Below are 14,581 nucleotides of genomic sequence, written 5' to 3' on the forward strand. Positions count from 1 at the left end.
CTTTAAAACTAATGTGTAGAAAGTCTAATTAGAATAGGACAGCTGAACAATTAATTAATAGGGGAATAAGCACTACATTTTTCTCCTTGGCTGTATGGCATCTTCATGCAGCATGAACTAATTGGCGTGGTGATGGTGTTGGCAGTGGTATGCCAACAGTTGGACTTGGTGACAGTCTCAGTCCATCGGATACACACGCATGCTCATCTGGCTCTTGGTTGTTTTTTGATACACTGACCAAAGTAAGCAACTACTGCTTCTGTTGGATCAGAGAATTCTAGTGTAATAACTCCTAATATGTTCTTGGTTCCATCTTGAAATTTAACCCCAGGTGCTCTCAGAGGTTGAGGGAGACATAAATCATAAATCTGTGTAAGTAGGAAAATGGTTGTCTAAGGAAGGCACCTCGATCAATGTCAAGCTTTCTGCATATCACCAACACTTACAGGTGCAGTCAAGAATTAATTGAAGGCCAGTGTGGTAAGGAGCAGCTAACATTGCTCAGGAGTTAGGCAGCAGTGTATCGCTGCTGTTGGTATTCAAGCAGCCTTGCCAAAGCACTCTTCGAAAAGCATACACACGTTTTTACAGCACACATGGGTATTTGCTGTTTGACCAACATTTTGGTAACTCAGTTACAAAGTTCTAAAACAGCCTTAAAGTTGAAAATATGAGCAACTGGAAAACTTTGAGTATTTGTGAGAGGAGGATTTATTTTGACAAGTGGTAAATATAGGCATCATACAGCACTGAAATTCAAAAACAACTTTATAGGGCTCACCTTGCCACAGTGCTAATACAGAAGGAAGCAGTGTGAATATGGTACATGTGAAAGCTTGACAGCCTTAAAGAGGAGGAGACTTTTTTATTCTCGAAGCCTTTATTGCAGAGGTATCTGAGATGGCATCTGCTGTATGAAAGCCCACCAGTGTGCCACAGCCCTGATCTGAAGGGACCACTTCTGTTGGGGGAAGTGAGCGTAATTCAGCCTGCAGATACATTCACTCCTTGACCCCTTACAGAGATTGCCAACAAGGGTTCCAATTAGTGCCAGCAGCAGACTGTGACAGTTTTAAAGACTGACTTTCACACTATGCCAGGCCTTTAAAATAAATAACATTTATATAAAACACAATTTGCTTTGACAGTAATTTTCAGTATGCTATTATTGAAGTTATTTATGTTCGAATCAGAACATCTTTTCACTCCTCTGTGTTTCTGCTGCTGTTTTGATCCTGCAGTGTTCTAATAATCCCATCCTTATGTGTTTTATACTTTATGTAGCAGTGCTTGTTTCAAGCATCCATTACTAATGCAGTTTTTAGGGCTCAGCATTCAATCAGGATTCTTGCAAGATTCCTGAGTTCTTGTGCAGATTACTTCTGCTGTTGCAAGCCCTCACATATTTGATGGCAGACTTCAGTTTTAATGACACTGTGAAGCAGCAGGCTATGCAAATTAAACTGCAGGGTTCAGGAGTTCACAAGTTGAAGTTGCTTGGATGTCAAGAGTATTTCACTCCATCCACAGCGAGGCTAAAGACAGGTAATATCATTAACATCAGTAGACAGGGCAGCCACAGCTTTCTAAATGTGATTGTGATGTCTCTGCCTTCTGATACCAGGGGTTACAATGCACCATCCTAATCTCCAAAAATTAGACCTGAACACTATGATCTTTGTGTTCTGTGCTGTCATCTCCAGAAAACAGTATCCAAGCTGATGCTCATCTTTAAGTTGTTCTTCATGTGTCTGAAACCAAAGCTTCCCCCTCTTCTACAGATATATTTCATGTAGTGTTACCTGTCCTTCCTAAACTGGGGCCCCAGGCCTTACCTCTGTGGTGATGTACCTTATTTCATGAGCCTCCTGCGAGGTTTCTTGCTGGCTGCATTCCTGCAATTGTCTTCTGAGATGGAGTTGGGATGTAATGCTGCGTGTGGTGTACCCTGCCTTGCCTGCATGGTGTGATGGCAGGCATGACCATCTCTCACTGTGTTTGGGATCTTCATAGAGAGTTCCCAGAGGTCAGCTGAACAGGCAGACACTGTTCCAGCACCACTCTTCCAGCAGTTGGTTCTGCCAGGTATTGGAAACCTCTAGAGAAAGTATAATTTTCTGTGTTCCCCTAAAAAAATTTCTGGAAAATATCTTCCTAGGCTTGGAGAGGTCTGATGCGTCACCTGCTGCTAAAACAGTGATTATCTATGGGTAGATGTAATTAAAAGGCCAAAAGGGATCTGCCCACAGTAGCATGGTGTGATCTCTTGTACTTGCCAGTCAGTGTCATGGTTCTACTGCCTGTAGTTTGTGTTCTGCAGGGTTCCCTTTGGAAATGGAAAGGGAAGTGCCCCACGTGCCATGGCTCTTGCTGGAGGATTGTCTGGTGCAGAGGGCTTTTAGCTTGGCTGTTCTTGTTTGCACAGTGCTGCTTCTCTGCTGACAAGAACTGCCCTGGGGAAGGCACACCCTTCTTAAAGCCTTTCTCCCTGGATCCCTGCACATCGTTTCACAGGTGCCCATGAATTCTGAGTTTGATAGTTTATCAAGGTTCCCCAGGTCAGCTCAGGCAGGTTGGCATCATCACAGGACTTCAAGGCTCAGTCTGTGTGTGTGTAATAACAACTGAGAATGAGGAAACTGCCTCAAATTGGGTCCACTCTGTCCCACCAAGGTCCTTCCAAAAGGTGTCTCCATCCCTGGAAATAAATCTACCTGGATCTCTGGGGAAACCTCTTCCACAGGAACTGTTGCTCATGATAAAAGCCTGGGGAAGTGGAATTTGTAGCTTCCCTAGGTGAATATAAATACTGTATAATAGGTTTTATGTAAATATATATATACAGCTCAAATAGAAATGATCCTTAATTGGAACTAAATTATTTTAAGGTCCCTTCCAACCCAAACCTGTCTCTCATTCTGTGATTCATTCTATGAAATAATTAAAAATGTACTACAATAGAGTGACTTTGCAAACTCTTTGCTCATTAATACTGTGTTAATATTCATAATATTGAAAGACATCCAACCATTGAATGATTCTTCTCTAGCCTGGATGCTAGAATTTGAAGATAATTTCCACTTTCCTTAGCTTTCAATAGAGCATTTGAGGTAACCTGTTACATTTTGTAGTTAGCTTTTGACCCATTGATTTCCATTTCCTTGCTTCAAAAATGTAGTGTAAACATGCTGCAGATCATGGCATCAGACTCCACAATTGTGGAATTCAGACCTTGCTCATCAGTAATGAGACCCAAATTGAAACAGATGACTTTAAAATAGCAGAGAAAAGTGTTTCAAACAAGAGTTTCAGAATTTAATGTTCATTGTGAATGAAACAGCTAAGTTATGGTTAGAAGATTTTTCTGAATTGCATTCCCTTATTTATTATAGCTTTAATTAATTCTTTATTTGTTCATCTTCAGTGGGAAAGAAACCAAGTACTCCTCTAGTATGTAAAATTGCTAAAAGTTTTAAAATTAGCATAAACAGTTTTTCATTATTCCTTCTTAAGAGCAACAGATATACTTTTTCTGTTTATATGCTATATTTGCTGTAGGATGCATATGAATAACAGCCCCACTTATTCTGTTGGGCTCAGATACTGGGATTCCCCCATGTCCCTCATCTGCCTTTGCCTTTCCTCTCTCCCAGCTAGCAAGAGGCAGAAGAGAGGCAGTGATTTCCAGCCTCAAGTTCACAGAGGCTGGCATTGTAGCTGACTGTTAATGCCTCATGTAGCTGGAGATGCCTGATACTTAGTAATGCAACTTTAACCTTTATAATAGACATAATTTGATTCTCAAACCATCTATATTCTGTTTCTGATTCTCCCTGTTGCAGCCTAAGTAGCTGTGAGGAGTAGTGAGAACGGACAGATATAATCACCATGCAGGACAAGGAGAAGGACAAGAGATGAATCACAGATTCCCATCAGAGTTTTCAGATTTTAGCTTTGTTATCACTATTTGACTCTAATGTCAGGAAATGAAAGAAACATGAATATATTTTGTTGTGATGTTGCTGTTAGCCAGTCAGATGACAGAGCACTCAAAAAGTCAGCAGCTTGTTTTTTCTAAACTGGTATTGCAGATGTTTGGTCTTGACTGACTCCAGAAATAATTAGATAATTGTTAAGTGAGTATGAAAGGTAATAAAAAAACCTGTAACTTCTTTTTTTTTTTTTTTTTTTTTTTTTTTTTTCATTTAGTCACATTTTAAATGAGGAAAGACATTTCAAGGTGAAACTAAGACTGCAATTGGGCTTTTTTAGCCTATGCCACTGTGTTTCTGGTGCTATTTAAACAACAGCTCGCATTTCAGTGTGATGATGTACCTTGTTTCTGTAAACTTAACTGTCTGTATGTTCTACTGTCACACAGGGATCTAAGTTTGTCCACATACATTTAAGCTACAAACCAGAGATCACACAGTCAGTGATTCCATTGTTTCTCCATTCTTGTGACGTATACAATACATGGTACAATTGGCAGTCTCCAGTGCTGTGCAAGGTTTATCATATAGATCCATAGGATATGCTAGCCATACTGCAAGTAAAAAAGATGAGCTGTCCTGCAGAGTTTTGTCATCATTAGCTGAGGAAGTTTTCAAACGAGCAGTGCAGTCATGACTGAGTACTGCAGATCAAAAAAGCTGATGATTAAATGCTTACTTCTTTTGCAGCTGTGCTGTGTTTTGTATGTAGCACGAGTTCTGTAGGAAATGTTTACTGTGATGATGAGGGATGTCTGTAGTGCTTGACACCGACTTTTTGAATGTGTATGAATGATTGTGTCCAGATACTCCAAAGGGTCTTATTATAGCCTCAAATGTTGAATGTATGATGCAGAATCTAGCAACCTTCCAATGCAAGTGTTTATCCTGCAAGAAAGCCTTTCCACAAAATATATCTTTTGATCTTTTGGTTTAAAAAAAATCACTTGCTAATCTAGGCTGAATCTTGCCTAGCCTGACATTTGGACAGGTTTAATCCAAGAATAATGAAGAGCTGAAAAACATTTTCAGGAGAAGCTGATTCTCGTTTTTAAAGACAATCTCTAACGTAGCTGGACTACAGGTGGCAGTGGTGGTGCTAATCATACACAGCATGAGAAACATAAAGTAGTGAGTTCAAAGTAATTGAAAGATCAGTTCATCATGATGCAGTTATCCCAGGGCTGCAGTTTATCCCAAACTAACAACTGTGAGCCTTTCTGTCTACTAACCTGCCTAGGTTAATATAGCAATCATAGCTGGATAGATGTAGATAGCACAGAGATGATGAGATTCTTGAAATACATTACCTTTCTTAACATGCATTTGTAGATTCCCAAAAAATGTGGGAATGATACAAATATCTAATTAATGAAGTAAAAATTGAGGCTCTAACTAATTTTTCTTCAGTTACATGATATTAGATTAGACTTTGCCCCTTACATGACTGATGGCTTTGACAAAAGTAGAATTTGTTATCCGTGTTGGCATTCAGTAATGTGTTTGACTCATCAAATATAGACTGGCTTTCCAGAACAGTTTTCTGACAAGGCCTTCAGTCTCTCCTCCATTTTTTTTTTCTTCTGGCTTTTTAAGGTGCATATCAGAGGTGTCATTTTGCCTGTAAGGTGACCCTATATAAGACCAATACAGTATGATTTCTTTAGTTTTACTCAGCAGATCAGCCATGCAAAATCAATTCTGTGTCAATTTAGCCAGGTAGTAAGTCATATAAATAAACAATTTGTGTTTAAAAGTAGTAAAACCAAGAGAAATTTAATTCTATCTCAACAAAATGGCAACTGGCCTTTTCTTAGCTAGTATCACCCACTGCAACCATCTAATCAAAAGACAGTGATATTGACTGTGATTGTCTTCCTTCTTCTTCCACTTTATTTTTGCACAGTTATTCACTACCCCCAACTACCCACCAAGAGTTAAAATATATGTATTATTTGTCTAGACCACTTGGTCACATCAAGATTCTTAATTTCTTCTCTTTATCTATAAATCAGTTGTGGATTTTTCAAGCATTTCATATGTTTTCCATTTAGCAGTTTCATTGTAAAGAAGAACTGTTTAAATTGAAAGAAAAACCTTTCCTTAGCAATCCTATAAAAATTTAAAAATCCTGATGGGACAATTCACCAAATATTAGTCTTTTCCCATCCATTTGAAAAGGTGAGCTAGAGAGGAAATGGGGCCAAATTTTGTCCTTTTTTTTTTTTTCTTGTCTTCAAACAGTATTTGGCTTGAAGTGTACATGAGCTCGATGGTATAAAAGAGACTTGCATTTGCAAAGTAGGTAAAAGAAATTCGTAGACTACAGATGCTGAACTAATACAATTAATCAAAGGTTATTTCATTCTTGCTAGAAACAACCATTTATTGCAGCAAGCGGGTTTCTCTGATGAAGCAAAAAGTTTGTAGCATAAACTGCAAAGTTAGGCCAATTCAATTTGTTAGATTGGAAAAAGCTTATTTCTTAATATTTATTGTTATTTTGGCATATTATTAATCTCTCATTAATCCATGTTACTGCAGTTTTCTCCATTAAAAAGCAAAGCTGGTTATCAGTAGTGAGTAAAAGTATGACTCTTTGCTTGATTTTATTTTTTTTCTTTTTATAGAAGCTGCAAAGAATCGATCCTCCTTACTGTTGTTCAACCTTACCCTGTAAGTATTGTCAGTTTTCTGAATTAGTTTCCTAGCAACATAGCAGCTTCTTTTTCTGCCCATATTCTGCTTGTGTCCCTACATTATCTGTGCAATAAAAAGAAGTAAGTGCAATAAGAACTGTGTCTATTAAAGGTGATGTTTAAGATAACATTACTGTGTCCTGTGCTCAAAGGCTACATTAGTAAATTAAAAAATAACAGAGTTGTCAAACTCATAGTGATAGAGCAGAATTCTGAGTTCTGCTTCAATTTCTTGTTTGTAGCAGCTGCTGGGTTTTTCTTGATTGTGCCTTGGTCCCACAGAGTTACACTGCTGCAGCAAACCAGCTGTGCCTTTTCTAAGGGAGGGCTCTGTCTGTATCTCCAGCTTGTGGAGGTGAAGGGAGAGCAGAGACAGACAGGCAGCCATGTGAGGTTACCTTGAATGGACTGGGAGAAACTGCAACCATTCAGAGCTGGTTGATGAGACATGACTCTGCAGTCACTCAGGGGTTTGTAGGGGTGGGTTCATGACCTGTCAGCTCAAACCCATCTCCCATGAAAAGATGGGACAAGCCAGGCCAGGGGAGGAACCTCCTCTGTGCATGCACAGCCATGCATACACTGTGGGCTGCTTTGGGGCCTCAGCCAGCATCAGGAGAAATTCAGATTCAGCAGGTCCATTTGGCTCCCTGTTGTCTAGCCTGATACATAGCAGTTCTCATTAACAAGGGACAATAGCATCCTTTTCACGCAAGAATAAGAGATGAGGTGGATTTGACACAAAGAATCAAAAACAAGTTTATCTGATGAAGCTGCCAAAATGTACATCTTGCAACTTGGCCCATGCTGTGGGTCTTTTTACTAGTCATTAACCTTTCTGGTTAGTCTTGAGGTGGCCATCCAGCTTTAATTGTCCTGCACACTTTCTAGAAGGATGCACCTAATTTGTGGGGCAAAACCATGCATTCCACAGCAAAAACAGGCCAGGGCCACCTCCCTGCAGTAAGACCTGTGTCAGGAAGGTGGTCTGGGATCAGTCACCTTAAATGAAAATGAGGCCTGGTCTGACTACATAAAAAACCTAACTGCCTTTAAAGCTTGCTGTTTTACAGCCAGTGGTCTGGGTCATAGTGAATATCTATAATATGGGGGAAAAGAAATATCCACCCACTTTTCTTTTACAGATTTCATCCATTAACAGACTTAATTCTTGTATATAAATCTCAGGTGAAGAAAGGGCATGTGCTTTAGTGCCCCTATGTGTAGTCCTTACAGCAAAGTGTAGTAACATGTCTGTGAGGTGCTGTGACCTGTTATCATTATGCTGCTGGTCTGAGAGCAAGGCCCTATGTACTGAATGTAAGGGAAGCTGAAACCCAAATAAATTGTGCTCTCCATGCTCAATGGAAGACCTTAGCACAGGTACAGTCTTTCTCCAGCCTTTAACCTGGAAAAGAAGCAAACTCATGACCTGGGGTCTTTACCAAGGGCAAGTCCTGCCTGACCAACGTAGTGGCTTTCTATGATGCAGTGACTGCATTAGTGGACAAGGGAAGGGCTGCAGATACCTTTTAACAGGGCTTCTGAAAAGCCTTTGACATAGTCCTCCACAACGCCCTCTGAACTAGAGAGAGACAGATTTGTTAGGGCACTCTTAGGTGGATGAAGAATTTATTGGATGCTCGCATCCAGAGGGTTGTGGTCAACATCTCAGAGTGCCCATCATCAGCTGGACATCAGTGACAAATGGTGTCCCTCAGGGGTCTGTAACGGGACCAGTGTTATTTCATATCTTCATCAATGACATAGACAAAGGGATCAGGTGCATCCTCAGCAGATTGTGACACCAGGCCAAGTGGGGTGATTGACACACCTGAAGAACCAGAGGGACTTGAACAGGCTCAAGAAATGAGCCCGGGGAATCTCCTGAGATTTAACATGACCAAGTGTGAGGTGTTGCACATAGGTCAAGGCAATCTCTGGTATCAGTACAAATTGGGGAATGAACAGATCAAGAGCAGCTCTGCCCAGAAGTACTTGTGGGTGCTGGTGGGTGAGAGACTGTACATGAGCCAGAAATGTGCATTTTCAACCCAGAAAGCCAAACGTGTCCTGGGGTGCATCAATAGCAGTGTGACCAGCAGGACTTGGGGGGTGATTCTGCCCTTTTATTCCACTCTCATGAAAACCCACTTGGAACACTGCATCCAGCTTTGGGATCCCCAGCACACAAAGGACATCAACCTGTTAGACCAAGATCATCAGAGGGATGGAGCACTTCTCCTGTGGGAAAAGGCTGAGAGAATTAGGATTATTCAGCCTGGAGAAGACTTCAGGGTGACCTGATTGTGACCTTTGAGGACCTGAAGGGAGCCTACAAGAAAGCTGGAGACCGACTGCTTACAAGGCATGTAGTGACAGGACGAGGGGCAATGGCTTTGAATGGAAAGAGAGTAGGTTTAGACTAGATATTAGGAAGAAATTCTTTACTCTGAGGGTGGTGAAACACTGGAAAAAGGTGCCCAGAGAAGCTGTAGATGCCCCATCCCTGGAAGTGTTCAAGGCCAGGTTGGATGGAGCTCTGAGCAAGGTTGTCTATTAGAAGGTGTCCCTGTCCATAGCAGAGGGCTTGGAAGTGGATGATCTTTGAAGTCCCTTCCATTCTTTAATTGTGTCAGTCTGGGATTCACAGCTGTTCAAGCTCTTTGTGAGGCCTGACAAGGCAGAATCTGCTTCTCATTAAGTAGCAGCAAAATCTAATCAATAGCCAAACTACCTCTAGATGTCACTGAGCTAAGGATGGCAATGAAACATTTTTCTGCCAGCCATTTGGACTGATGTGCCCATTTTATACATGAATTTGCATTGCCCCACTCTGGTATGTCTGTCAGAGTCCCTCAGCTCTACTTCAGCAGACAGAACACTTGTGTTTTTGGGGGTGATGGACAGGTAAGCTCACACAGGCATGAAGATCATCTCCCCAAGAATGTGCACAGAGCAGTTACAAGATGAGATTAATGCCTGCATGGTGGTGCTAGCTTTAATTGACCCATTTTTATCCCAAAGTTGGAGATTCATAGCATCCTCCCCTTACCACTTACGACTTCAAGTTTTTCTGCAGTGGAACCAAGGGTGTCTGTGGGGATGTGGAGCAGCTGGGATGATGCCAGTGTGTGCAGCCAAGTTTTGGCCCTGAAGTAGTGCAAGACCCTTCAGTTTGTGGAAACCTTGGACCCCAAGGTCACCTGGGCTCTCCTGAGTCACTTTGAACATCTGGTCCATGCTACTGCATGAGTAGTGCCAGAACCTGTTGGCAGCTCCTTCAGCCCTGCAACCCCTTGGTGTGGCTGCACTCCAGCTGTGTACCCTGTCCTGGTCTTCTGTGCAGGGGATCCCCTGACAAATACAATTTGCCATGCAGTTGGGAAATAATATTTATGCCTTCAAAAATTATGATGCGCATGTGTTTTCCCCACTTGTTTAATTTTGTCTTCTCCATGTTTCCTTTTACTATTTTGCCGATAAAACCAGGATGATAAAGTAGAAACCAGACAAATGAAAATAAGGGCTTTTAAATAAAGACTGGATTTCTTCCCCATTCTTGGCAGAAGTACCTCTCTACAAACATTTCATTGATCTCTCTTCTTGATGGTGATTTTCCTTCTCCCATTGCACAAAAAATATCTGCCAAGATGGATTACAAAAGTGCTATTTCTTAATTGGTTTTATTTGTGCTGTTTAGAGTGTGGTTTGATTTTGCATTAAGTAACTGTCCTTTATGATTGCAGGTGACAGTAGATGCAATCTAGATTTATAGTCCTCTGTAGTTCACTTAATACTCTTTGAAAGCTTTTGTGGATCATTTTTACTTAAAGGCATTATTTTGTTTAATGCTTAAACACATTAAAACACATTAAGATTTAATTTTAATTATGACCAAGCCAAAGCATCAGGCTATCTTTTTCTTTCCATCAGTATACAAATCTCTGCTGGGTTCTTATCACCAGTGTTCCTAAGAAGGTCACCGAGCAGCTCAAGCAGTTAAAGCAGTTCAGAGTTTTGATTTCTGGAAGTATGGCATTTGATTATAATTTCTGACTGTTTTATTCTGTAAATGAACTATCATTCTGATTGTTGCCTTATTAAGTTTTAAGCATTACTTAAATCAAATAACTTGTCTGTTTGATATCCTTTCAGATTTTATGTGCAGAGATCATTTGATAGGTTGCTTTCATTATTAATCTCTTAAGCTCCTTGGATGAAGTCCAGGCCCAGATGAGATCTATGGCAGTTTTGCTGTGCATTAAGTTTTGCAACGGGAAAAAGATAGGATCGTCTTCTGTTTTTAAAGAGATGCTTCTTGTTTTAACATGGTTATACTTCTGAGACACAACAGTTGCAGAAAAACTACAATAGATAACATTTATGGATCATAATGATTGTGGCAAGAATCTTATTGAGAGTCTATGGGACTAATGATCAGACTGTGACTACCATCTAAAAATGGTAAAATACAAATAATGCAAATAATTAAATACAATTGTCTATGATAGATTGCCAACTTTTTAAGAGGAAACTCAGATCTGACCACTTTTCCAGCAATTAAATTTGTGCCAAGATTTTAACAAAGAAATACTCCTGATGATGATCTGTCAGTTCCATGTGGTTATCACAAATTACTGTGTGGTAAAACTTCTCCACATTATTTCTTCCATGTCCCTACTTGCTCTTCTGCAATGCTCTTGAGCCATTGTAGTCTTTTCAGCCTTTTTTGTAGCTATGAATTACCATATTTAGTTTGCCTTTGGGCATTATGTCCTGTTCCACTTAATAAATGTAATTCTTCCTCTTACTCACCTTTTATTTGCTTGTTAAATACTAGTGCTTGTAATTGCTCTTAGCGGTGAACCAAAAAGTCAACACACTTTTTGCACTTAGGCAATTTTGTCCTTATTTTCTAACAAACTTAGTATTTTATATTAAACTAATGACTATTTTTAAGTAACAAGCTTAAAATTTATTGCATGTATATACTTTGTGACTATTTAAAAACTATAGTATTTCTTTAGTTTTAAATGTAGTATTTCTAATTTTGATGCTTACTGTCACAGAGCAGGTTTTGTTTTCACCTTGTGATTGTCCTATACTGCTGTCATTCTATTTCTTTGTGAATCTCAGCACTACACTGTGCTCTTGTAGCTACTAGATCCTTCTTTTTCTTGAGTATGAGTAAAGGTTTTGCTCTTGCAGCTCCTCTACTGGCAAGAGCACTCAAAGGGGCTTTTTCAGCAAATGAAAACCATTTCCTTTGCAATCTCCCCCAAATTATAGTTTACCTGCAAAAACATGAAATACTAGACATTTTTATTTTCATCAAAAAAGTTTCTCTCATAATGTATGATATTGTTTCTAAAATCTATAAATAAATGACTCACTCTAATGCTGCTGACAGATATAGGATCTAATTCTGAAAAGTCTAGAAAATGAGAAAGTAACATTTTCCTGAAAGTCTGCTCTGCAATCTTTTGTGTTTTGACCCTGCTGATGGGAAACCCATTGATTTGGGTCACTATAGGCAACGTTCAAAGTAAGGTCCAAGTCTTCATTATTATTTACTCCAAGCATATCTCTGTGCAGTGCTTAATTTTCCTTATTAGCAGTTTCTCCAGGTAGTGTTGAAATGATCAGCTGATTTTTTTCCTTTGAATTCTGTGTAAACAAGTAAAAATTATTTTAAATCCTGATAAATTTGAGCTTTTAATAGGAAACAGGGCTTAGGTTACACAGAGTAAAGTTTGAGGGATTTTGAGTTATTTTGAATCCTTGTTAAAATGTGCACCCTCATTTTGCAAAAGTCACCCTAATTAAGCTGTTTTTATCTGCGATAATGCAAATACTTTACTTGCAGTGATAGATGTTCTGCATTAGTGTAAACACCTCCTGCTTAAGGTCATTAACTGAGAATAATGGCATCCATTTGGCTAAAACACAGAGCATCAGAAATAAATGAACCTGGCACTATGAGAATCATTAAGTGATAGCATTCTTCTACAAACCTAAGACATTAAATTGCAATAGAGCTGCACATCATCTTGCTGAGGTTTTGTTAGACAAGGGAGTTCCAACAATCAAATCCAACTGTTTTCCTAGGTATTTGCACATCCTTTGGAAACACTTCTATTCCCAAAGAAAAAATGTCAAGTGTCAAGTTGACGAAGAGGTAGAAACAATGACATTGCACAATTAAATACAAAAGCTGTGCTATTACTCAAACCTTTAACCAGCAGAGAATGTTCTCCCAAATACCTGGCGCAGCTGATTCATTTTCTTACACCCCTGGTTTATAGTTTGGAGCTTTTTGGAAAACAATCTGCTCCAGGCTCACCCAGAGTGCCTGGCAAAGGGCCAGAGTCCTTCCCATGTCACCAAAGCAAAAGTGAAAATGAGAGGAAGCACCACATTTTATGGTAACCATGCTGTGCTCCCCTGGCTGTGCAATGGGTACATTAAACCCAACATCCCAGAGGGGTTCCTGGAAACCCACATATGTTCAAATCTTTAGTTGTCCTGAACTCTCCCTTTGCATTTTTACAATAATATAGTCCAAGTGTTTATGCCTCCTGCAAGTGACTTTTGGGGTTGTAGAAAGAAAAAGAAAGGTTGTAGAGAGCAATAGGGACACATAGTGGTTTGCCAGATTTGCTGTATGGGAATAACCTTGCCAGAATCCAGAAAACTTTGGCAGTCTGCCTGTTAAGAGAGGCCAGACTGGTGACTCATCTGTAATAAGAGCAAGCAACAGTACAGAGATTCGTTCAGCAAGAACAGTAAGTGAAAGCCAGTCTTTTCCCCATGTTCTTGCAAGGGAAAGCCAGTGGCCAGCAACAGCCTAATCCTGCTGCTGTGCTGCCCTGTGGCAGTGAATCAACAGTTTGCAGTCTGTTACTTGGGTGCCAAATCGACTATGCCCCTTACACATTGCAGAGGAGGGCTACATGGAGAGAAAGGAAATCAGAGAGGGCATCTCTAGAGTCCTTATATTAATCATGGCACTATTTTATACTGTGTCTTTCTAGGAATTCATGTCCAGAAGACAGTATTTAAATTGCTTCAGCATTTACAGCATTTACCCTCTTGCTGAAGAAGTCAACCAGGTCCCCCACCCTGAGACGCTATGTTATTTTTCTACTTTTTTTTTTTTTTTTTTGTGGTCGTGGTTGTTTCAAGCTTCTGGGGACATTCCACTTTTTTCAGCACTGACTCTGGAGGCTGGGATTGTTTTGTTCATGGGGTTGAATTTTCTGTTACTTACAATTATTGATTATTGTGTGATCACATGTGCTAGAGAGGTAAAAAACAATGAACTGTGAAAACCAAGAAGCATTTCTTTTTATTTCTTGATTCTATTTTGTGCCTCAGGAATTGCTGGGTGTCTCTGATATTTCCTGGGACAATGTGGCAGTGTTCATTCCTTGTTCACTGGTTGATACTGAGCCTATGGTAATAGTTACCATATTTTCAATGTGATGATAGATTAGAGGCACGCAGAAATGAACTAGACTTCTTCCTGCTATTTACTAGAAACAAGGCTTCTGCATCACAAGAAACTAAATTTTTAAGCAGTTTCAGCAGAGATCAGAGACAGAAACGGAGGAGCACGTAGCCTTGGACTGCTCCATTACTCTTGTAGATTGTTAGTTGAGTCAGAATTTGAGTGATAATAACAAGACTTCCCATGTTACAAGGACAGCTCTCATGCCACATTGATCATTACCACTTATGCCTCCACTTGTTTCTCACAGGCAAACCAACATGACTTGTGTTTATTCATATTCAAAACTAGTAAGGCCACTTCCTGGGACTTTGAGTAAGATTCTGAATTCCTAATTCATATTGTCACAAAACAAATGGATGAAAACCTGGCCCAAA

At 39.8% G+C, this 14,581-nt stretch overlaps 1 protein-coding gene across 1 annotated transcript in view; it reads left to right on the forward strand.

Annotated features, from left to right (window-relative positions):
* The window catches only part of FRMPD4 (FERM and PDZ domain containing 4), a 298,571-nt gene that overhangs the window by 262,021 nt on the left and 21,969 nt on the right, over positions 1-14,581 (forward strand). The window contains 1 exon segment of the mRNA XM_063392835.1: positions 6,623-6,668. Coding sequence (XP_063248905.1) covers positions 6,623-6,668 — 46 coding nt within the window.

This window comes from Prinia subflava, chromosome 3 (assembly GCF_021018805.1).
Source record: "Prinia subflava isolate CZ2003 ecotype Zambia chromosome 3, Cam_Psub_1.2, whole genome shotgun sequence".
NCBI lineage: Eukaryota > Metazoa > Chordata > Aves > Passeriformes > Cisticolidae > Prinia > Prinia subflava.